The sequence below is a fragment of the Barbus barbus genome (genome assembly GCF_936440315.1).
Source record: "Barbus barbus genome assembly, chromosome: 13".
Lineage (NCBI taxonomy): Eukaryota > Metazoa > Chordata > Actinopteri > Cypriniformes > Cyprinidae > Barbus > Barbus barbus.
Genome location: NC_136741.1, coordinates 30,182,888 through 30,209,853, shown reverse-complemented (window position 1 = coordinate 30,209,853; position 26,966 = coordinate 30,182,888). Strand labels below are relative to the sequence as shown.

Below are 26,966 nucleotides of genomic sequence, written 5' to 3'. Positions count from 1 at the left end.
TATATATATTAGATATTTATATTTATTTAATTATACAATACTTATTTTATTTTTACAATACAATACTTTTTACAATATTTACAATTTCACAATATTTATGTTTATTTTATTTATTTATTTATTTATTTTTATTGTATTTTTTGTGAATATTGTTTCACGAGAGCATGTGTGCATGGATACCCATGTGCATGAGCAAGCGAGTGGGTGAGTGAGAGAGAGAGAGTGTTCCATCATCCAGTAAACTCCAGCCGCTCTGAGCTGTCGTACCCTCCTCCTACGAGAGAGAGAGAGAGGGGGGGAGTCACGCTACAGCCAAGAGAGGAGAGGAGAGCGCGAGAAGAAGAGAATCGGTGGAGGAAAAAACGCGCATCTCTCGTTCCATCGGCCGGTAATTTCCTCTTGGCTCTCGGCAGGGGAAGGCAGGTGCGCAGATCACTCCATCTTTTTCTCATCTTCTCGTTTGGCTGTTCTTCTGCTTTTCTCCTCTGAGCGGAGGAGAGTTTTGGGGGAGCGAGGGCATTCGGAGAGGCAGGATGGTCAACAACCTGACCGAATGCGAGGAGGCAGAGGGGGCCGCCAACAGCCAGGGTGAGTGGAGGAATCTCTGGCGTTCTCATCCGCGCTCGAGCGCTCGCACACACCCACTCACGCTGACACGGGAATGGTCCATACAGATGGAGGGAGGGTTTGAGCCGCAGGTTCTGCTGTTGCTGCCCACCACAGGTCCTCTCCTGTCTTACTGCATGGCTGCTGGTAGTGGCATAGTAATAGGAGGTTGTAGTTGTGTGTGTTCATGTAGCGAGCCGCACTGTGTGCCTTTGTGTGTTTTGAAGCGTGGTACACAAATGCAGAAAGCTGCAATGGAAGGGGAACCTCTCACTACCGTCATACAAGTCTTAACTCCTCTGGTTAAGAACATAGATGCCGTCATAATCCTGTGGCTGTTTTAGTGCTGTTTAAGGTCTGTGAAAAAAATGGCATGGTTTTTATTGTATATTTTTTTATCATTATATTATTATTATTATTATTCATGACCTTTTTTATTATTTGTTTATTATATATTTTTCTTTCCATTTCATTTTAAAGGAGTCAAGTTGGAGAATGCTGTGACCTAATACTGTAATGGTCCTGTATATTTTATTTTATTTATTTTGTATTTTAATTTATATATTTTCATTTTTATTTCATTACTTTAAATTCTTTTTTTTTTTTCATTTGTATTATTTTTATTTTCTTTTTATTTATTTTATTTTTTTTATTTAATTTCATTATTATTCATTTGTATTTGATGTTATTTATTTTATTTAAAGTTTTATTCAAATTATTTTATTTTATTTTATGTTATTTATTTTCATTTGTTTATGTCATTTAATGTTTTCCTTGGTGTCACTCTGAAGGATTCCAGTAGGAAAGTGCCGTGACTGTATAATCTCATCTATCTGGTCAACATTGCATAAATCTCCATTACTGTAACCATATCATTGTGGTTCTTCGCCTGATTAGTCAACGTTTGCTGCTCCCATCCTTGGACGATTAAATGCCATTCAATTACTTTTAGATTTTCAGACGTGACTATCTGATCAGTGTGTTTAACAGGCATCAGCAGCTGTTGGTGTGTGTTTAGACTCTTTGATCATATCAGGAGGCAGTTTTTCATGCAGAACATACATCACACACAGTTATGTGGCACAAATCAGATTAGGGGACAGTGTTTAGTGTCATTTCCCTACATGGCTTTCTGTGTGTCGTCGTCCTGTAGAGCGGTGGATTATAGCGAGTCTACCTATAGTGTTTCTTCTCTTGCTGCCACAGAATTATACCTGTTAGGTTTGTATAATTCCCTGTAAACCCAAACCCAGGGTCAGATCCAGACGTGTGGATGTGCCGCTGTCCGTGGTGCTGAATCGAGCCAGGCAGCAGCACTATCAGTCAGTCCTGCCTGGCGCTGTCCAGGGTCCTGATTTATCCCTTTCATTACAAGCTGAGGCGGATTATCAGGAGATTTAGGCGAGCATCTCGCTGTCCCACTACACTAAGATGAAAGGCATCCGTCCTCCAGATGCATCTGCGTCATCCGCTCAGGCATATTCATGAGATACCGCTCTGTTAATTATTTGCAAGAGACTTTGTTACAGGCTTGATGGGCAAAGAATTTATTTAGAAGGGTTCACATTTTTTATAAAAGATAAAAATGCTATATATACAGAATATATACTATATGTGCATGTGTATATATGTATATACTGTGAAATTTAATACTTTATATCTATAAATAACAAAAAAAATATTGACTATGCATTTTAGTACACCTGGAACTATGTATTTGACTTTTGGCATAATAAACAAATTTCTTATTTCATAGTTTGTTTTGCCACATTTAGCTTCATTTGTGTCTTTCAGTAACTTGAAGGACTCCAGTAGAGAGTCCTGACCTGTCGCTGAGCTAGTGTTCACTGATGTGTGACTTTTAGTGCACTCTAATCTCATCTATCAGGTCAGCATGGCATAAATCGTCATCTCTGTCACTGTAAGAATAGTGGCTCTTCGCTCAGGGGACGTAACAGAGGTTTGTTGCTCCCCTCCTATTGCTTATACAGCTCCTAAATTTAGAATTTCTCTCAATTCAGTTGGATTAGTGCATGTGGATTTATTTTGGTTAAAAATGTATTTGTATATTTAAAAATAATTAACGCTAGCAACCACATAGTGGTGTTAGAACTCATTGCAACTGCATAGCAACACCCTGGCAACCATCCTAGCGTAATTCTAGTGAGCATTGTTTTCACTTATAAAATGCAAAAAATCTAGTTTTAGTAATTACGTTTCTCTTTTCATCACTTGACCTTCCCCTGTGAAGCAGCATTCGATGCTTATCAACAGGGTGATAAATTTGAGGATGGCAGCAATAGACAGAGGATGCAGCTCTGAGAAGGGCTGTGGGCAAGTCTTTCAGAGATAAGCGCTTATTGTGCTATTTGTCTGCGCGATCCCCGGTGCTTCGGCTGTGCGGATTGTACAGTGGCACAGGGACAATCTGTCATTGTTTTACAGTGTGAACTCTGATGATTAATGTAGTTGTCATGCAGTGAGGCAGTCAGTGTCTTATGAAGGCCTGTAGCTCTTTTCCAAAACCTGGTGAGCTGACAATCTAGACAGTGTTTTACGGCAAAATATGGATGCTTTTTGGGCTGTAACTAACACATAGTGAAGCTTTGTTTGGATTGCATTTGGTGTTTTTGAAAGATGTGTCTTATGCTTATCAAGACTGCATTTACAGTATTTGATTTAATTACAGAAATATTGTGAAATATTTTGAATATAATTATGTTATAAAACGTAATAAATTTTCAGTATCAATACTTCGGTCTTCAGTGTCACATGATCCTTTATTTTCAGAGGATTTTGGTTTGATTTCAAAAGTATTGGATCCAAATCATGAAGTAAGCTCCACTGGCATTCTTTTGAATTTCGTTCAAAAGTTAGTGGTCAGTAGAATTTCTTAAAGGGGTCATCGGATGCAAAATTCACTTTTCAAGTTGTTGAACATAAATATGTGTTGGAAGTGTGTGTACACATCCATCCTATAATGATAAAAATGCACCCAGTATTTTCTTTTTAAATCCCTATTTTAAAATCCTCTTTCTTAAAGAAAAATCCTCTTTCAGGTTGTTCTGAGATTCCTGTCAGAATGACGTAGTTCTGTACAGGCCCCCCCATGAGAGTTGATTGACAAGGCCATCTTACATTAGACCCGCCCTGAGTGAGCTGAGAGCTGTCCGCCTTCGGTGCAGGGGAAGACAAGATGTCTCCGATTAAGCGATTGAGATGCTTTGTTGTTGGATGTAATAATGAATAAAGCAGTCATCATTTACTCCTGACATCTGAGCTGCTGAAGATGCAGAGGATTCCTTACTTTCGCTTTGAAGTGAATGCGCTGATCCCCGATCTGCCTAAATGCGTCTGTGTTCACCAAATCATTCATGATCCAGCTTCATCTACAGAAGGAGTATAACAGTTTTTTATGAATCTGTGCAAATTGCCTTCCCTAATATGCGCTAGTTCTCCAGTTTCATGGCTAAAGTAAACAGTACTGCTCATCACCCCACAGAAGAGAGGGGCAGGCTCAGCGGAGTCATGAGCATTTAAAGGGACATGAACTAAAAAATGGCTTGATGAAAACAGAGCTGATTTTAACAGGGTAAAGAAGGTGTTTTTTACACTACCACTGAGAAATTTTAACCAAAGTATGTTATAGACATTTCATTAAGACCCTAAAGAATCATCAACTTGTGGAAAATGGGCATCCGTTGACCCCTTTAAATGTTTTTGAAAGTCTCTTATGCTCATCAAGGCTGCATTAATTTAATCAAAAAGTCTGTCAAATCAGCAATATTGTGAAATATTATTACAATTTAAAATAACTGTTCCCTATTGTAATATATTGTAAAATGTAATTTATTCCTGTGATGTAAAGCCGAATTTTCAGCATCATTACTCCAGTCTTCAGTGTCACATGATCCTTCAGAATTCACTCTAATATGCTGATTTGCTGCTCAAGACACATTTCTGATTATTATCAATTTTAAAGACGGTGTGCTGCTGAAATATTTTGTGAACATTGTGATTTTTAAAGAGTCTTTAATGAATAGAAAGTTCAAAAGAACAGCATTTATTTGAACTGAATTTGTGCAAACTGTCCTGTATGACAAAACAGACATTTAACATCATGTCTAGTGCATCTTAACTGAGATATTCCTCATCAAACCCTCACATTTATAGCAGAAACGGTCTGGAAATATATTTCAAGGGAAGATAGATGACACAGAGAGTGGTTTCGGTATTGTGGATGTGATAGAATCGTAATGACAGAGTTCAGAAAGACTGATTTGATGCCTTTCTTTAGGTCCCTCTGGGTCCACATGTCTCTCTGTTTATCTGTTTTGTCCTCACTCGCTCTGATCCTCTTCATCGAGGGGTTAATGACTATCCTTTGTCTCTCTCACACTCTCTCTGCAGTGTTTTATGTGTGCTGAAGGTCTTTAATAATGTTTAGTTAAGGCTGTGAGTGGCCGGGCGTTTCAGCAGAGATTCTCCTAATGCGTCACAGGAGCCCCGGTGTTTAATGAGCAATGAACCGCTTAAACTGTATGAATGTCACTGCTTTTGATGTAATTCACTTCCAGTTTCAAATGCTAAAACAATTGATCTAGTGTTAAAATGAATATTTGTGTTTGTTTGTGGTTAATGGTTAATGTGTGGCTCCTCTGCTGTGAACTGACACTAAATCACCAGCAGTCCTGCAGCATTTGTTTGACATTTTCTATATATTGCAGTGGCATTCTGGCATTTTTATAGTGCCAAAATACATTTTGGGGCTGCTGTAGCGAGTGTCTAAATGTGATTCAAAATGATGTGATTAGCTTCAGCAATAGGACGGCACAGTCTCACATACTCCACATGTCAAATGGCTAATGGCTTTGAAAGGAAAAAAGTCTATTTTAATTAAAAACGAGCCCTACAGTAAAGGTGATGGTAATGAATACTAATTCAGAGGTAATTATGTCAACCTTAAAACATTTAAAACAATTCTAGTTGAAAGTGTAGATATTTGTCGTTTTGTTTAGAAGCTTATGGACAGACTGTAATATGAGTATTTTATTTCCAAATCCTAAAGAAAAATGGAGCACATTTCTGTACTACATTCAAAGGTTATGTGACAAAAATATAATTACTGTAATTAGACAATGGCACATTTATTCATGATACATTATTTAAATTGTAAAATATTTGCCATAATTGTATTTGTTGCAAGGTCTTTGTTTTTAAATGCAAATTAGCAGCATTTTTTTCCATCTAATACAGTAAAAAAAAAAAAAAACAGTATTACAAAAATGTGAGTCAGTGAGAAAGAATATAGTTACATAAAATGTCTGAATGTATTAAGATAATTTTTGGCTTAATTGTCATTAAAAATAATGACACAAACCCATAATGACCCTAAAATAGGCTTTGTTTAATTTATGCAAACTATAATTTTGTGGTTCTTTCCTCTGATTTTGGTGTCAAATATGCCTTGGACATGTTTCTGTGGTGTTTCACAGAACTGCAGTGGCTGTAGGTGCGAGGATGTAGGAGAGATGTTTTGCAGTTCTTCGCAGGGTTATCGCCATAGTTACCGCTGTCGCAACGGAGCGGCCGACTGCATTGCTCACCATCAAGGCCAAACCGAGTGCTTGCGTTTGCTCAAGAGTGCAGGAGACTCATTTCAAACTGAATAGAGCGGAAATAAGACAGCTAGAGAATGAAATAATGAGGTGGTCGACAAGGACTGTGAATAAACAAGTGGCCCAAAAGGCTGAATAATAAATGGCATCACTGTGATGTAGTGCTTCCCCTCACATGCTGCACAGGAAGTGCTGTTATGACACTTGATGCCTACAGTGATTACCATAGTAAAATCAGTCAGCTCCTGAGTAATGGGAATGTCAACTTGTCTCAGCTCTGTTGGTAAGGTCTTTACTAGCTGTGTTTTTAGAATGTGGTACAGTAGCTGGTTTGTGGCTGGTGCTCTACCATTGTTAACCAGGTGGTAAATACCCAAATACTGTATGTTATTTAAAACTATTTATTTATTTACTTACAGTCAGAAATAAAGGCCAGCCTGGACCAGTTAGAAACCATGTAAAAGCAACCGTTCTGGTGGCTATGCATGGAGTGTTTGCATACTGGTGTTTCCAGCTCCATCCAGCTTTATTTCTCACTGCTCTGCACTGAGCGACTAATCAAGAGACTCCAGCGAATGAGTTGGACCTTTTCCATTTCAAGGTTATATGATATGATTCACTCTCATCATTAGAACAGCAGAACAAAAAGTGTTTGCTACAGTTGTGTAACACGCAGATGTCATTTAAAGCTCTGAGTGTCTCACGGAGCCCGAGTCTAATTACTGAAGGGTTCTGTAACGATACTTTATGACTGCAAACACCCACACTCCTCTCTCAGCCTCTTTCTCCCTCTGATACAAATCTAGCAAACCAGTCCAGAAATGCCAGTTTGACGTGAGTTCATTTGGATTAGACTGTTGTTGTTAAATCATATTGGGATTTCGGGCCCAAAACAAGTTTCCCATTTGCTTGCAAGTAGCATTAGGATGTCTGAAGGGTTTTGGAGAGCACGTTGTGGTCAGGGGAGTGAGCTGTTGGGATTCAGGGCAGAATTGGGCCAATTGAATAAAACCTGAAGACAACTTGATTGGGGTGGATCTTGAGAACAGCAATAAGATGAAGAAAATATACTGGCTTGTGCAAGTCCAGGGTGCTGCTATATGCCAGTGTGATGTTTGTATTATTTATATAATGTAGTATTTATTGAAAGGATAGCTTCCCTATCAGGCAGCGTTTGTGCGTGAAGGCACCTCATGAAACTGATTTCGGACAGGCTTCTGAGGCAGTGCAACGGTTTAATGATCAACAAAATAGAGCGAGTTTTGGTGATAACTAAACGAATATTGAATTACTATAATTAGAGATGTTCCGATACCCTTTTTCCCTTCCTGCTACCGATTCTGATACCTAGGCTTAGAATTAAAACTTGGTAACCATGTATGAATGCATATTAGTCATATTAAATGAACTTAGGACTGGTGATGGTGCTTTTTTTGGTCATTCAGTGTTTCTGTAAAAGATGGGATACTCTGAATTCTACAAAGAACGATATAAAACGCACTTAGGATTAACGAGCTGCTGGATTCATGAATATTAATCACATTATCTGTATTGGCTCGAACTGATTTGCTGACATCAAAACAGGGAAGATAATAGGTGAGCGCCAGCCAATGAGTTTGTCGTTTGTCGTTTGCGCATTAGCTCCGCCTACTACCGGAGAACCCGGTAATTCTTAAAAGCTGAAGAATTCCAATGGAACTCTGTTATTTTGACAAGAAGATACAACAAAGAATATTGTTTACATACCTTGCAGAATTTACGTGCTGCACGTATGACTCTTTCTCTCTCTGCGTGTGAGAAAAAAGTATTAATTCATCCCACTCGCAAAAACAGATTTAGTATTCATCAAAATGAATTAAAACAGTGAAATGCAAACTCAGAATATGACGCAAAAAGAATATGGATCAGAATATGATCCAGTTCAACCATACTAAGCAGCAAAAATGACGTAAAAGTAACGTAACGCATTACTTTCCATAGAAAGTAACTAAGTAACGTAATTAGTTACTTTTTTGGGGAGTAACGCAATATTGTAATGCATTACTTTTAAAAGTAACTTTCACACACTAGAGATTACGGTACATCAAATGCAGGTGTGCTGCGCATCCATTCAGATGAACTGAAAAATAGCACAGATCGCTTGACGGAGAGTGAAACTCTGAAGCGCTCAGTCAGAGTGTTCGGCGAGTGAAAATACATCTGTGCTAAACTTATCAAATCTGAGCATTTATTAGCCAGTGGCTAATATTAGACATCATTTAGTCGCCCAGGGTGAAGATTTAGTCGCATATGTGAGTGATTTACTGGCAATGTGCTAGCACGCTTGTATTTCTTCTTCACTGCCCTAAATAGTGGTTGCTTGTGGCAACAAAGCACAACTTCCTGTGTTTACATTCTGAGCAGCGAAGAAGAAATGATTTCCCATTTGCAGCATTAAGCAAAGCTAAAGGGCATTACTATAGGTCTTGCTTAAGAAAATGGTATCGGATCGGTACATGTAAATGTAAATGTAAATGTACATGGGTTCAAGTACTCGCCGATACCGATGGTATCGGTGGAATTTCCGATACTAGTATCGGAATCAGAACAACCCTAACTATAATACTGAGTTCTTGCTAGAAACAACATCAAAAGTGCAAAAAGTTAGTCAGGAATATACATTTACATACAAACTGACCACTAAACGCAACTTTCAGACGCCATCTTTATAGAACGCACAGAATAGTGGGATATCCAAGGCAGTGAAGGATACATCTATGCTGCCTTCAAAATTCGATCAGAAGTAGGTACTGAGACAGGAAGGGAAGCAGAATTTGGATTCGGGCATGCCTTGATGCCTTCCTGCCTTTCGGACACAGCCTAACAGTAGGCCTATATATGATTTTGTTCCCTCCTTCTAAGTCTCTCCGATGTCATTCTGCAGGATTCATGTATTTAATTTGACTTTTGCTTGATTATATAGTGATGCAGCCTTAGAACTTAGAAAGCACCTCTAATGACACTGAACCGATCCACCTCCATCATTTGTGGGTGTACATGCACTTCCAAGAACGATTTGTGTCTCCTCAGATGGAGCTAATATTCATTTCCATGGTTACCCATTGCTGGACGGGCGCCAGCGGGTCTCTGTGCTAACTTCGTTCAGTGTTGCTGTGGAAAACATCGTCTTCCCTGCACCCCCTTCGCCTCCTTCCCAGTCAATTTGGAAGAAAGCTTCGGTGCGGATGGGTTTGAGTGCGCAGCATCATTTCCCCAGCGACGGCGCCGTGTCTGTACGCTGGACAATGCTGTTTTTCTTCCCTCTATATCTCTGTTTGAGCACTCAGTTTTTCTGTGCATGTTTGCGGTGTGTTTGTGTGTGTTTATGTTGTGGATATCCGTGTGCGTGTAATTGGCCGGAAGTGTGTCGCTGATTTGAATTGTGTGCCTGTGTGCAAATCAGGACTGGCCTAATTATATATTCACATGCTTTCTTTGTATTGGTGTGTGCTAAGTGAATGATTGGCATGAAAGCATCAGTTGTTTTGATGCATTCCTGCTGTGACTTCTCCACATCTCGTGAATGTGAGCTGCCATCCAACCCAGACTTCCTAACATAGACTGAGCACATACTGTGATCTGACTACAAAACCGCCTGTATATTTCAAAGTAAAGATGCATGTATTAATTCATAAACCCTCTGGAGTCTGAGGTGATTTTGGGGCCCTTGAGATGTTTTGACATGCCCTGACGTTTGTGCTTATTTCAGCTACTTGACATACTATTGGCCAACATGTATTTTTTTGTATTCAGCACAAACTGTGCTACAGTAGTATGTGAGCAGTAAGTTTTGGGGAAAAATGTAGCTGAAATAACATACTGAATAGTTCTGAATAAGACTTTTGAGTAATTAGTAGGGGTGGGCGGATCAATCTTAATATCGATAGTATCGATACCAACGTTGGTATTGGTATCGGATTGATACTCTAGGTTATTTTTTTCTCCTATACACTTAATACATTGCTTAATATATTCAATAAAGTGTAGACATGTCTGTGGGTGTATATGCCGCTCTTTTCACATCTCGTATGCAAACATTGCTGCTCCTCCCCTGCTACACTGTGTTTGGTTGTCATGCCATCACGTGACTCAGAGACTCCAAGCGCAAGCAGATACTTTTGGCTACAGATCGAACGGTAGAACTCCGAGCTACAAAATAAATGAAAAGGAGAGGAAGGAAATCCTTCACATGGTGCATATTGTATATAACTGTATACCAAAATTGTCCTTTTTATGCAATATCACTGTAAGGTGTATACTGAGTTTGGCCTTTTAATATTATTTCTTAATGCATTAAGCCACTTTAAATGTTTTCATTATAACGGTTTTCTATGGGAGTAAAATGCTTAACATGTAATTTAGCATGTTTGCATATATATTCTGGGCTCATCTGCTTACCTGTTCATACATAGTAGGCCTATATATTTTTATAAACTATACCGAATTTGGCCTTTTCATATGACAGATTTTTATTGCAATAATAACAAACAAATATTACAGTATGTATAAAACAAACAGAAAATACAGTACGTATATTACATACGAAAATCCTTTAAATAATAAACGAGTTATGGCTTAATAGTTCTTTTTCATATCACTGTCTTCATTCAATAAGCCACTTACGTTAAACATTTCTTTATAAATAATGGTTTTCTATGGGAGGAAAATGAATAATGTGAAAACTTTGAGCGTTGCTTTCATATTCTGGGCACATCTGCTAACTTGTATATCTACTTTGCAACATTAATAAGGTGTATACTGAGTTTTGTCTTTTAAATATTACGTTCTTAATTTAAGCCACATTAATTATTTTTATAACTTTTCTATGGGAGGAAAATACTTAACATGAAACTGTGCATTGCTTTCATGTTCTGGGCTCCTCTGTCTGCAAAGTCCTTTTAGAAAGGCAAATAATATCCACGTAGCTTTAAGGTGAATATAATATTAGTCATATCAACATTAGTATTGTAACTGATCTAGACAATGACATCTCTGAATTCTATAATGAAATGCCTTAACTGAAAATTGAGTGTTTAATCTTATTTTTATACATTACTGACACTCTCCTCCAATTTGATACTGTTAAGTGCTTTGACACAATCTGTATTGTTAAAAGCACTATATAAATAAAGGTGAATATTGTTAATTTTTTAAATTGTTGTTGGACATTTAAATTTTTTATTTTTTTTAAATGACAAGTATCGGCATCGGTATCGGCATCGGTAGCGGCGATACTGGCTCTGTGTTTACTCTGTATCGGATCGATACCCAAATTTGCAGTATCGCACACCCCTAGTAATTAGTCTTGTAGGCTAGAATATTCATGTCAAAATGATGTGAAAATCATCTTGCTTACTTATTCACAGAAAACAATATATTGATTTAAATTTTGTAAGACATGTTTTGGGATAGACAAGCTTTATGCAAGGGAGTGACAATGGCCATGAATATTTAGTGATTCACATCTAAGAGACAAAGGGCCGTCCCCTGATGGCCCATCAGTGTGACTGTGACTTTGAGGCAGGTAAGAGAGAATGTGAGGAGATTGAAAAAATTGTTTTTTTAAATGATTTGTATTTTATTTACAACACAGTATAATCAAAGCATTCACAATAAAGCTCAAAGACACATTACACTGCACACTGATCTAACCACAGAGATGTGAACAGACTTTGAGTCATTCCTGCAACAGATTCTGTTCAACAAGTGAAACAAGTAAATCATACCTGATATTTAAGTGTTAGCTGCTTCTTTCCATGGATGCATGAAGCAAAAAATATAATCAGTAGTCGAGGAGCTTTTTTTTTAATCATAGAATATCAGTGTAGTTGAACATCTGATGTTGGTACAGCTCTCTCAGAGGAAAACAGCTCGAAGAGACTGCATGTAATGCATGTATTAATTTTATTAGTTTTTGTGTTTTTATATTTCTATTTAGCTTAAGTTTATCACTTCAACTTTTAAATTTTATCACATTTACTTCAACTTAAATACATTCATTTCAATGAATTGCCAAGGCAACATTTTTTTCAGCATCTAACATTCATATTTTATCTTAGCTTTATTTCAATTACTGAAAATAATTTTAATAGTTTTAGTTGACAAAACCAATACTGTACTCATCTATTTGTTCATATATATTTTATAATTTTTTTGTTGCATTTATATCATATTATTTAGTTGTATTACATTTAAATTACTGTTGATTTATCTATTAACCTTTATGATTTTTGTTGCTTTGCATACATTAGCTCGCATTTGCTAACATGCATTTTACATGTTAGCATGCTAAATTTGAGTACATGGCATTTAAACACGCTATTATAATTCATACATACAGTGCCATCATTAAACATTTCTGATCAGGTTTTTTTAGTTAGTTAGTCTCTCAAACACATGAATCCATCTGAACATAACCGGCTAATCATCAGCTGTTGAGAGATGTGTTCGCTGATGGATGGGAAAGCATCAGCAGAGATGTCTCCAGTCTGAAGTGTGTGTCCTCCCACAGCAGGAGTCAAAAATAGTCCCGTCTAAATCCATAAGAGCAGTTTGTAATTGGTGCTGTATGGGGACAGCTGGATGACAGACGGACGGGAGGGATATATGGAGCTACTGGAGGAGAATTAAAGGAATTCTGGGTAATTGGCCAGCATGAGAGAGAGGGATCAAAATCGGCGTGCCTCCGACTGATGCCCAACTCTCCATTACGCCACACAAATACTTCACATGGAGCCTAATGAGGGAGCAGGGCTTAGCACTGATGCTAAAACTGAGAGATGAATATATGTTTATATACAGAGTCGTGTGAGCACTGGTGATGCAAGCCTTGTGGTAAAAAAAAAATATTTATGTGTGAGTGTGTCTTTATATAATTTTACATGTAATTTAATAAGTATTTATTAATTAATTATTTCATCAAAGTACGTTAGACTAGAATATACATACCATGCTGTATAAATGTGTATCTTCAACTTCTGGGTTAAAAAATTATTTAATTTATATTTTTAGGATTTTAATATTTTAAGAATAGCATAGGAAAACATGTACAGTATAGTTTTTAAGTATATATAGAGTGATATCTGTCCATAAAAATTAAAGTATGAAATCAGTTGGTTGTAATATAAGTATATGTCATACATATTTCATTGTTTAAGCTCTATTTTCAGTTCAGTTCGATTCTGATGGCATGGCACATCAGAGTATTATTTCCGATTTAAAATTTGATTTTTTTAAACAAATTAAAAAAACTCCTGCACACTTCTGCACACTGGAGAAAAACATGGATTATCTAATGTCTAATTTCTTTTGAGAGAAGTATTTATTTTTCCTATTTTCACCCAAAATAGGATTTTTCTTGGTGGATGATAAAACTCTTTCCGTTTCTCAGATGTGGCTATGCTATCAATGAGACTTCTCTAAATCTCCTGATTTGTGGAAGCACTTACAGTAAAAGTTAATGGTGTGTGTGAATAATTTGGGTCGTGTTGGGAGGAGTTTCAGTGATGGAATTATTATACTACGTTATTTCGGTCAGTCTTAAAGCATCTCCAGCTGTCAGACTTCAGTATTTCCCACAAGAAAAACAGGTTTATTATACATGCATGCATGACCTCTTAAAAAACTGAAATTAAATACTTGAATATCTTGTTTCTCCAGTTAATATAGGTATTAATATCTTTGTAAATGTTCAGATGTTGCTTTTCCTGTTTCAGTATAAAGTATATAACAAGACTGAAAGAGTATTATGTTCGTGAAACCATTTCACAAGGTTTTTACATATTTTTGGCATATTTTATGCACAAACAGCGTCTCAAGTCTTTCATATCTTGCAAGCAAGTCAACAAGCAAATCAAACCACTCAGGGATTTTCTGTGTGTGATTGTGAATGCTTTCACATGTTGTAAAATGCCAGTCAAGTTCTAGTTAACTGAAGATTGTAAATATATGATTTGTCATCACTGTATTTGTCACGGGTTGCCGAGGCGAGGAGTTTGAAGGAGTATGAAGGAGGCAGATGATCCAAAATAAGTCTTTAATGAATCCACAAGGAAACATACAACCACTTAAAATAACTTAGTTTATTTAGTTTAGTTTAGTTTAGTTTAGTTTAGTTTAGTTTAGTTTAGTTTAGTTAATAAATAAACTAAACTAAACTAAAATAACTTAAGACAGGACAAAGAAACGGAAATGGCAGGGCTATAAATACTAACCAAACGAAAGGAACTAATGGGATAATAAACACAGGTGGAAACTAATGAACTATAACGAGGATTAACTAATGAGAACAGGAACTACCAAATAATGACAAAAAGGAACTCAAACACGTAACTGATCGCCCCCCTCCCGGAAGGCGCGTCCCGCGTCGTAACAGTACCATCGGGGAGGGGGGGGGTGAGCGGATCAGGAAGCCATGGCGGAGCTGGACTTTCTAGAGGCCATGGCGGATCAGGGGACTCAGGAGGCCATGGCAGATGGGCCTCCGCGACCTTGCCCGGCTCGGTCACCATGGCCACGGGCATATGGCCCCCCCCAAAAAAAATTATTGGGGGAAATTAGGTCCTTCAAAGCCTGGACAAAGTCTGGGGGAGCTCTGGAGGGCGCTCTGGAGGAGCAGAGCTGGCTAACTTGGGGAACTCAGGAGATGGAGGGCTTGACAGGACCAGCGGAGGCGAAGGAGAATCATGAGACGATGGGGAGCAGGACGGGACCAGCGGAAGCGAAGGAGACTCATGAGACGATGGGGAGCTGGACGGAACCAGCGGAGGCGAAGGAGAATCATGAGATGATGGGGAGCTGGACGGAACCAGCGGAGCGAAGGAGACGATGGAGGGCTGGACGGGACTAGCGGAGACGAGGGAGACGATGGAGGGCTGGACGGAACCAGCGGAGACGAGGGAGACGATGGAGGGCTGGATGGAACCAGCGGAGACGAGGGAGACTCAGGAGATGGAGGACTGGACGGAACCAGCGGAGACAAGAGACACTCAGGAGACGATGGAGGGCTGGACGGAACCAGCGGAGACGAGGGAGACGATGGAGGGCTGGATGGAGCCAGCGGAGACAAGGGAGACTCAGGAGATGGAGGGCTGGACAGAACCAGCGGAGACGAGAGAGACTCAGGAAACGATGGAGGGCTGGACGGAACCAGCAAAGACGAAGGAGGATTGAAGTTTGGATCTGTGGCCCTCCCTGGGCCAAACAGGGAACTTTAGCCCTCTCCGGGCAGGATTCAGGGATTGGAGCCGACACTGGAGCGAGCTCTAGGGTCCAAGACATATCCTCATATACCACCAGTATTCCTAGGGGCACGTGAGGACAGTGGAGCCACGGATGGTCTTTCTGGGCTAAGGACAATGGTGGGGCTTAGTAGAACTCAGGGAAGCGTTGGAGGAACGGAGGGAGCGGGCTCATCGGAACTGTATGTGGAGGGAATTGGCTTGTGGTAAGGTGGAGCGTCCACGTGTTTCCGGATGGGAGGAGGATGATCCTCCACATCGACAAGGAACTTTAAATCTAAGCAATTTAAATCTAGAACATAATTAATAAAATCCACTAGGTGTCTGCGGCAATCATTAGGAGTCAGGAATCTAAACAAATTATCATCTTTTAGTCCCATCCGGAAGCACACATTAATCATGAAATCGCTCCAACTCACCAGATGTATCACGCTCAGAAATTCCTCCACATACTGCTCCAATGGCTATCCCTCCTGCTGAAAGTCCAGGAGCAAATCCTCAGCCCAGTTCATATTTAAAGGGCCTGTCTTCGGTCACGGGTTGCCGAGGCGAGGAGTTTGAAGGAGGCAGATGATCTAAAACAGAGTCTTTAATGAATCCACAAGGAAACAGACAACCACTTAAATCAACATAAGACAGGACAAAGAAACTGGGGAAAGGCAGGGCTATAAATACTAACCAAACGAATGGAACTAATGGGATAATAAACAAACACAGGTGGAAACTAATGAACTATAACTAGGATTAACTAATGAGAACAGGAACTACCAAATAAGGACAAACAAGTACCCAAATACATGACAGTATTAGAGGAGCATTAAGAAATCGGCCCTGCTGCAGTGATTATATACGTGGAATGATTGCATCCACTCGAATGTGTGAGCAGATGTGATTGTGGGGCCCTGTGGGAAACCCGTCATGTTTCAAAGACTCTCTTTCCTCATCATATGTTTAAAATACTTAAAGCCATCATGCTGAGTGAGGCTGGAGAGAAGGAGCAGGAATATTCTCTGTGAGTTTTTCTTTCTCACGATGTCCTTGGTTGATTTTGAATGACAGGTGAAGCTGTAATTTACATTCAGAGAGCAGAAGCCGTCACTTGCTGTCTGTCCTCTAAAGCGGGATCCAATTCTCTGTCACGCTTCCCTGTTTCACGTTTTAAGAGGGTGAAAGTGCTCTCTGCTTACACTAGGACGAACATAAAGGTACCTGTCCATTTGCGAATTCACAGTTAGGAAGCTCTGATATACAGGAACCTTTAGGCCAAAAATCCCAGAGGAACGCTAAGGAAATTCTATCATAATTTAGATCCAATTCTATAGGAATCAAACAAGAATCCACTAAGAATCAGGCACAGTCACATTCCCAAGAATCAGGCACAATATTTTATTATTTTAAAACTGGAATATTGTGAAAAATTACAATTTAAAATAACTGTCAATATTGTGACGCGTCGGCTGCCTCCCCCCTTATTATCATCACCACCCCATCCTGTATTCGCCGCCCTTCACCAGGCTCTCGACGGGAGTGGGTGTGTGAGAGAGGAGGGGAACTGAAACAGCCAGGGCTGGCGGTGTGTGATGAGGCGCACCTGATCTGAATATAGCCTCATCACCGCCGCTGTTTAAATGCCGAGCGTGCCTCTCCTCGAGAGACCGGTCTCTTCCCCATGCATGCACGCTGGTGTCCTCGTGGGTCCAGGAAGGGAGCGTCGAGAATGGATCGCCTGCCTCCCCCCTTATTATCATCACCACCCCGATTTTCTGCTCAAGAAACATTTCTGATTATTATCAATGTTGAAAACTGAAATTGTGCTGATTAATATTTTTGTGAAATTAGGAATAGAATAGAAATTGTAGAATATTTGTGGGAAATTAGGTCCTTCGAAGCCTGGACAAAGTCTGGGGGAGCTCTGGAGGGCGCTCTGGAGGAGCAGAGCTGGCTAACTTGGGGAACTCAGGAGATGGAGGGCTTGACAGGACCAGCGGAGGCGAAGGAGAATCATGAGACGATGGGGAGCAGGACGGGACCAGCGGAAGCGAAGGAGACTCATGAGACGATGGGGAGCTGGACGGAACCAGCGGAGGTGAAGGAAAATCATGAGATGATGGGGAGCTGGACGGAACCAGTGGAGCGAAGGAGACGATGGAGGGCTGGACGGGACTAGCGGAGACGAGGGAGACGATGGAGGGCTGGACGGAACCAGCGGAGACGAGGGAGACGATGGAGGGCTGGATGGAACTAGCGGAGACGAGGGAGATGGAGGACTGGAAGGAACCAGCGGAGACGAGAGACACTCAGGAGACGATGGAGGGCTGGACGGAACAAACAAGAATCCACTAAGAATCAGGCACAGTCACATTCCCAAGAATCAGGCACAATATTTTATTATTTTAAAACTGGAATATTGTGAAAAATTACAATTTAAAATAACTGTCAATATTGTGACGCGTCGGCTGCCTCCCCCCTTATTATCATCACCACCCCATCCTGTATTCGCCGCCCTTCACCAGGCTCTCGACGGGAGTGGGTGTGTGAGAGAGGAGGGGCGCTGAAACAGCCAGGGCTGGCGGCGTGTGATGAGGCGCACCTGATCTGAATATAGCCTCATCACCGCCGCTGTTTAAATGCCGAGCGCGCCTCTCCTCGAGAGACCGGTCTCTTCCCCGTGCATGCACGCTGGTGTCCTCGTGGGTCCAGGAAGGGAGCGTCGAGAATGGATCGCCTGCCTCCCCCCTTATTATCATCACCACCCCGATTTGCTGCTCAAGAAACATTTCTGATTATTATCAATGTTGAAAACTGAAATTGTGCTGATTAATATTTTTGTGGAAACTGTGCTACATCGTTTTTCAGGATTCTTTGATGAATAGAAAGTTTAAAAGAACAGCATTTATTTGAAATAGATTTTAAATGTTTTTACTTTTTTATCATTTTAATGCATCCAATAAAAGTATTAATTTCTCTCAAATAAAATTTACTGACTGCAATCTTTTGAACAGTAGATATCAAATGAAGTCAAACTTCTGTTTTTGTTAATATTTTGTTATATCGTCCTTTAATGATGAGTTTAATGAATAATTGTCATCAGTAGGAGTCCAAACTAGACTACATGATGTGTTGAATCCTAGAACCAGATATTTTGCAATTGTGCAATGCAAACACTGTCGTTATTGTATCTCAGCTGGTAAATCATAGCGATGGCAAAGTCTCAGGTTTCATTCCCAGGACATGCATTAACTGATAAAATCAGTATATTTGTAAATCACTTTGGATAAAAGTATCTGCCAAATGTATAAATTGCAAATGTACAGTGGTATTGGAAGTCATTGTAATAGTAAAAACGCTATTTCTGACTTGTACTTGAGGTATTGATCACCGCATTTTGGAAATAGTGTAGTTTGATAACATAAATTGAAGCGTCCACACAAAAGGCCATGTTTGGATAATGACTTCAAATTAACATTATATAATGCCTAACAATTCAGTTACGGACATTCAGTGAATATATATACGATTCAGAGTTTCTTTACCTTTCTGTTTTTGAATGTGCATTAACTACTGATATGTTTAGCATTATAGAATGTATTAAAGTGAAAGTTATTTATAAGTGCAATCAGATCATGCGGTGTAGCTGAGCAGAATTACATAAATACACTTCTAATTTAGCCCTGCAGTAAGGACAGCTGATGTTTACTCCACAAACCCTGTTCTGAAGAGCAACTGCACTACATCACGTCATACTGACACACTGAGCTTTAAATCCACTTATGCTCCAGCAGTTTGGATGCATCCCAAACCACCGGGAACCCTCTCATAGCCTTCCAGATAAGGGATCAATTCTACCGGTTTATCCTCAGGCTACAACATCCAGATATCTTCTCTTATTACACTGGCCAGAGCAAAGATCGATGCTCTGATCTCACAGTCCAAGATTTCACACATCTTAAAGTAAACAAAAAAATTGCAGTCAGATGCTAATTTTTACCTTCTGGACATTAAAACGGGTGTAAAAATCCCACAGACTAGCATTGAAGGAGGCCCCCAAAACAGAGACTTAAGAACCATAACACCCTAGCAACTGCATAGCAACACCCTGGCAACTACTTGAAACATTGTAGCATCATATAGGTGAGTTTGCACAGTCCAGCTGCACTCATGTATTTTGGCTTGATTGTCCATGTGTGGAGCGAGCAGGTCTCAGTGTGTGTCGCGGGCTCTGGGCGAGAGTGTCAACATCAAACGGATCTGTTCTGTAGTGGTCACTAATCCCTTTAGTTCTGCAAGCACATCTGATCCCCACCTGCCCGTCGCTCTGATCGTACATAACGCCTCCAAATCCCATACAGCATTTTCACCATGTGCTCCCAAACAAACAACACTGTTCCCGGAGCCAATCTGCCGCTGAGCTCGTACACAGATGTGTGTTTTACTGCTGTAGACGAAGATTAAATAGTATTGATAGTTTACTGACAAAAAAATGATATTGTTTTTTTGGATATTCTACATATGTAATTCAGTTGTAAAATACTTGAGTAATTTTACTTGATTACTTTACTTAAGTATTATTTTGGGGGATATTTACTTTATTCAAGTACAATTTAAACTGACAACTTGTACTTTTACTTGATTACATTTCTGAAGAAAAACAGTACTTTTTACTCCTTACAATTTAATTTCAACTTAAAAAGTACATTACATTTTTATTTTATCTTATGCACATTAAATATGGTAAACGGAAGCTCAAAAGTGTGTGCTTGACATGAGAACCAATGATCATTGTTTTCAAGCATCAAGCATACAGTTCTACTCAGTTATGACTTTCATCAGGTCAATGTCTGGCTTCAAAAGTTCACCATCAGATATGAGGAAGCATATTGAGGTAGAAAAGCTGCGTTTTCCCCAAAAAAAGTTTATTCATTATTCTTTCTGTTTTGATAGATCCATTAGCTGTGTAATATATTGGCTGAATGCACAAGATTGAGTGCAAATAAAATCAGTGATCAAAATTTTACTATAATTATTATTTTTGTGGGAAATCATTTTATTAATTTTTTTTATTAAATGTTACAAATCTCCCAAAAAGTGTTTAAATGAACATTGTATGTTTACTTAATTGTAATTCATGTTGTGATGTTCTTACCAGGCAGTGGATAAGTTGTTTTAATGTCATCATGTCACACATTGAGTAGGAATTTGGACTCTCAATGAATATTTTTTTAATCTTAATAATTACATAATTTGCTCATTAATTCATATAATTAGTCACTTATAATTATGTAGCAATATTTTCTGAGAAAAAGCCCAAATAAAAATGCCCCACATAAACAATTAAAAGATTAATTATCCTTTTAGACAGTGATGTAGAAAACAGAAAAAAGTGGCCTTTCAAAATGTTAATGTTGTATGTTTTAGTTCTATGACTCTCCTCATAAATTCAGCCCATTCTTGCATTCTGTCTGGAATATGTTTCTAAGATCGTCATCACATTGTGTAGTGCAAGCGGACAGGACCACTTCAGAAACCACACAAATGAACACGACGGTCAAGTTTAAAATATTGATTCATTAACAGGGATTGTATGAGTTACTGTCATATTCACTTTCTGTAGTTTTTGAAGTGTCATTTTTGGACGTCCCATACTTGTCTTATAAGAAGAGAGATGATTTAGATCTTAGTTTGTGTTCATCTGATAAATAAAAGTCATATATATATATTTGTGGTGAGCGCACTGGCGCCATTGTAATGTGGCTGCCGTCGCATCATCCAGGTGGATGCTGCACACTGGTGGTGGTTGAGGAGAGACCCCCCACATGATTGTAAAGCGCTTTGGGTGTACAGTCAGCAATACACAATAAAGCTCTATATAAACGCATCATTCATTCATTCATTCATTCATATATATATATGGGATGGCATGAGGGTGGAAAGGATGGAGTTTCCTTTTAATCCCTTTCCCTGATATTTTTTGTGTGTGTGTGTGTGTTCTGCTGAGCTGAATTTTAATTGTTATCACTGCACTAGATATGTGTTTGACCTGTGCCATTGCATTTTGTTTCATTTTCTCCCTTTAACCAAACTTCTGAATGTCTGTCAGAATAAAAAAGAATAATACTTTAGTACATTTTAAAGTAGTACTTTTTTACTTTTACTCAAGTATGTTTTTGGCCAGATACTTGTACTTTTAATTGAGTAAAATTGTCACTGAGTATCTTTACTTTCACTTGAATAAAATTTTTGAGTACTTTTTACACCTCTGTCAGTGGTGTTTTTAGACATGTAGCATGGAAATACCATGTTTTTTGGCATGGTAAAATATGTACTGTGGTGCTATACAATGTTTGATTTTTGAATGGTATTTAGTACAGCATGTAATGTAAGGGAATATGTTAATCATTCGGTTCACAAACAATGATTATATTATTTATAAAAACTGTGATGGTATTACCAAGGTTCTATGGATGTTTATCATGGTGCTTTGTGGTATTTTTGCAAGTACTTTGCTGTATTATATATAATCACTGTGGTACATGAATTTCTGTACCATGATAAATATATACTGTCATTGTACCAGTCTTTGTAATGGATTTCATGCATGTTTCAACTGCAAAAGATACCATGGTACTATCATGAGTTTGGACATTTGCTATGATAGCAAATGGCATACTTTGGTATGTTATGTAAATACCATGCAACATGAATTCTAACTATGCTATAATACAATTATATTGGTACTATGGTATAATCTCACAATTTATCATCTCAAACCATAAATGTACCATAGTTCTGCCACAGTATGTAAAGGTTACCGCCGTGCCTCCTTTAATGTTTGAGTAGATGGTTCTAGATCGGCTCGGCTGGTCAGAGTCTAATCTGATCTCGTGCTGTTTCTGACCTCCACGCTCCCGTGACCCGGAGCTCATTTCATGGGCTGTCAATATTAATCCCGATGGAAGGTGAGCGGACAGATTCAGGTGTGGAGAGAGAGGTTGGAGAGATGAGGAGGTGTTCTCCTCTCTCCACTGTCTGTCTATTGAGCTGCTCAGTATGCAAACGTTGTATTTGTAGCGTGACTGAATGCTTTACAGCTTCAGTGAATATATCCTGGGAGAAAAGCTGGTTACAGACCAGGATGGAGCACTCTAGTTATCGATATATTTTGTGAAACTGACACTGAATTATCATCAATGACTGAATATTGTCATGAGCCCAGATCCTGCAGTTCTTCCTGTCGCCACCGGAGGACGCCATCTCCCGTCCTCTCGGACTCCATCCCCTTAAACTCCACACAGCTGTCACAAACCACACACACCTGCCGCATCAGTCAACTATTACACTCATTACACCCGCAGCTGTTCCCCAGTGCCACAGACTATATAGTCTCCCCTCTTCCACCACTCTGCCTGGTTGCATTAATTTTGTGTATATGCTTGGTAAAGGTATTTTGTTTCTAGTGTTTGCGCTGGTCTGGGATACATGCACTGCATTGCCGTTCGTATCCTATTCCTTTTCTGCTTTGTTTTTTGCCGTGTTGGCTTTTTGTTTTGAAATTAAAAAGCGTCTTACCTTAATTTGGACCCTGACCTCGTCTTTTCATGGCGCTTCCGTTCTGTGACAAATATAAATGGATGCATATTAATCTTGAACAATCAGCGAAGAAGACTAGTTAAAGGTATGAAAAGATATCCAGGTCACAGCTCACCTCAAAATCAAAAGGAAAAGTTTCTAATTTGCTTAAATTAGGCCTTTTATTTTGTTGCAATATGACATTATTTCATGACAGTTTTTACTTTCCATATTCTCGTTACTATTAAACATCTGGATGTTTTTAGCTTTTTAATGAATTATACATTTAATTGATATTATTCTGGCTCTGTAATAAAATGTTTTTCATTTAAACAGATTAAAGTCAGTACAACAAATATTATGTTGCATAAATTTTACCATTTAAATAATTGTTTTTTGTTTGTTTGTTTCATATTTATTATTGCATTAATGACTATTTGGGGGAAAATATGCTTGATTAGAAAAATAATGTCACAATGCAGAAAATGTGGTCCTAAAACAGGCTTCATTTTTTTTATGCAGAGTAACTTTTTTTATTTTTGCTTTGAAGGTAAAATGCGATCTGAACTTTTTAACACCTTCACAAGCATCAAAGATGTTTGTGCTTGGAAAATGAACGTATCTGAGATGCATACTGTTGATATAAATGTAATGTGTGCTGCACACCCTCACTACAGTCATGTTCGCTGAGGTGGATTGGCAAACACGTGACCTCCACGCTGGCAAGCGAGCATGTGTTTGCGTGTCAGCCCTCATATATTCTAGATATTCATGGTACTAGAGTTTCAGTACCATGATAAATATGCACCGTCATTGTACTGTGGTACTTTGGAATATCATGTATGCTTCACTACCAAAAAAGTACAATGGTATAATTTAATTACCATCTATATTGTTACCATGGTATATCCAGTATTAACATCTTATGTGGGAAATAATAGTGGATAAGCATGCATAGATGCACACTTGACAAATCGGAATAGCACACCAATACTTTCACTTTTGGTGAAATGTTTTCAGAATATTATGCAATAATGTGCAATTCTATATACAGTCAAACCTAAATTTATTCAGACACCTTCAACATTTCTCACATTATCACAGTTTATTCTCTATAGTTTAGAAAATGGTAATAAAATATGACAAGAACTCAACAATAAACCATGTCAGAACAAATTCATCTTGATAATATCAGATAACTTTTATAGAAAGCTATATGAATTAAGTTGAATAGCTGTCAGCTGTTAAATTTAAGTACACAATTAGATAAGACCAATTTAGGTCAACCAATTGCCAAGCAATGCTTAATTTAGTTCAGTCTGGTGTAAAAAGGTTTCATTAGCAATTATTGAAAAACATGGTGTCTGAATAATTTTACTGGTTGTCCACATAATGAAGAATTTATGTCACAGTTAACTTTATTTTGCAATCCTCACTTACATAAATGAACTATGTCCTGCACCCTCTAGTAAAAAATATCAAAATTATATCTGGTGTCTGTGTAATTTTTGGTTTGACTGTATATTCACTACTTCTAATCTTGCACACTATTTACAGTTGATAGTGTGCAAACTGGGCTGCAGGGAACCCATCACGCCGCCCATCTAGATACGATCGATTCTTGTGAGGTTTGTTAGTGTCGGTCTCAGTAATCGAACCCACTCCTGCGGCGTATCGGCCCTCCACCTCTCTTTCAAGCAATTAAAACACCCTTGATTCCGACGAGCACCTGGTGACCTCCTTAAAAAGCGTCCGATAAGTGGTCTTACTCTAGCGTTACACCAGCTGGTGAAGACATGCGAAATCATGCCCACTTTACCTCCTGAATGACTGCAGATAACCTTGAAGAGGGGCAGACGTTAATGATGACCATCTGTTGTTCCTCGCGTGCCGAGTCCAAGGAGAAGTGACCTGTCAGATCCGACAGAGGATTCGCAGCCAGCTTTTAAGGGCTGATATCGCTCTGATTGCTTCTTTAATACGCAAGGATCTCAGAATAATGAGAATATAAATGAGACGAGGCGCCCAACGAGAAGCACATGCACGCTTATCTGTGATAATTAAGCTACAACCTAATACTTTTATTAAACTACAACCTAATACGTTTCACAGTGATATGACCTAAAAACCACCTAGAGCACTCTGGGAACCATCTAGAAGTGCACTAGCACCTGTGTAGCATAGTAGCAGTTAGTTTGGTGCATGCAAGCATCACTTACGTTTGCTTCAGATGTACAAATTTGTCATTGTTTTGTAATATAGCTGTAATCTATTGATGCTTAGATTAGGAGATGTTTGGCTTGGTATGTTTTTCATGCATTTTACAGGAGCAAGATGCTTTCAAGTTGCTAGATTTTTAAGGCATGGCTGAATTTTTATGACACAACTACACATGCATAAATCCCTGTGTAAACACTTGACTGCATGAAAGGGTCTGCGCTAGAGGCAGCGGTGTCTTGTGGGCAGACTTGGCCCCGTCGGATGTGAGACAGACAGCGAACGGGCGAGGAAAACAGAAAAGTAAAGCGAGCGTGGTTGCCAGATCCCCCCAATGCTAGCAGACGTCACCACACTAAGTAGGTCAGGCTGCAGGCTTCCATGTTGAGGCAACGTACTACAGGATCTGATCCGTGTTGTGTTTGAAAACTCTGAATCATTGTGTCTAAATTTACATCTAGTCGTCTGCCCTTTAACATGCCATTTATAACATATATGCCTCGAGGATTTTGGTACAGGACCGCTGAGCGTAGAAGCCTGACAAAAGCATTCCTGTAAATAGTTCCTGACCCGTCACAGCTATAACTGTTCACATCCCAAAGCACATGACCATTGGGAAAAAGAGAGCAAATGTGAGCTTGACATCGACATGAAAGGTGTTTGCAACCCATTTTACTTCTATAACATGATGTATTTATAATGTTCAGTGAGAATAAATGTAGGGCGGGACTTGATTTTAATTGAAAAGTACACACTACATGCCTGAATAAAAACTAAGAGGAATTCTTGAAGATGTTTTGGAGGCGGAGGAGGTTATTATATTTGGATGAAAGATAATAAAGACAAAAATGTTCTTATTTGGAATAGCATGAACAACAAATTATAACAATAAAGGCCTGTTCCCAGCAAGAATGAAAACTATAATGATAGCGATAACTATATCAGCATCTACACTTATGCACATTAACATTTTATTTAAGTGCACACTTGTAGTTTTATCAAATGTTGATTTTATATTGAATATAAAATCATATATTTGGATTTCAAGATCTTTTTGCATCCCATTTTGCTTCTATAATGTAACACATTTCTGGGTGAACCAGAATATTCAGTATAGAAGATTTTTTTTTCACGAGAGAATGAAAAATACATGGGATTCTTGACGTTGTTTTGGTTAGGTTATTGGTATGGTTTGGTGTAGGTTATTACATTTAGATGAAAGATAAAGATAAAATAATGGAATAACATGCACAAAAATTGATAACAATAAGAGCAGAAATGTTTATTAAGAAATTACATTTTGATTTCATATTAATATATTCAGTTCTAATCTATGCATCTTTAAATATTTGATCAGAATAGCTTTAATTCAACATGAGAAGGTGTTTGCAATTCATTTTACTTGTATAATGTGACAAATATCTGAGTGAAACATGATATTCAGTGAGAATAAATAGACAGAGTGACTGAAACGTGCACATTTTATGCCAGAATGAAAATTAAAAGTTGTTTTGGAGGTTATTACAGTTAGATGAAAGATAATACAGATCAAAATGTTCTATTTTGGAATAACATGCACAAAAAGACCAGAAATGTCTATTAAGAAAATTAATGTTTTGATTTGATGTTGACTTCAAAGTCATATATTTGGATTTAGAATCCTGTGCATTTGTTGTTTCAG

At 38.7% G+C, this 26,966-nt stretch overlaps 1 protein-coding gene across 1 annotated transcript in view; it reads left to right on the top strand.

Moving 5' to 3' along the window:
- Positions 1 to 533: 533 nt before the first annotated feature.
- LOC306879056 (solute carrier family 12 member 5-like) overlaps positions 534 to 26,966 on the top strand; it is a gene marked incomplete at its 5' end in the record, with an annotated part of 97,618 nt that continues 71,185 nt past the window's right edge. Inside the window, one exon of the mRNA XM_079431743.1 lies at positions 534 to 588. Coding sequence (XP_079287869.1) covers positions 534 to 588 — 55 coding nt within the window. The remainder of the gene's footprint in view (positions 589 to 26,966) is intronic.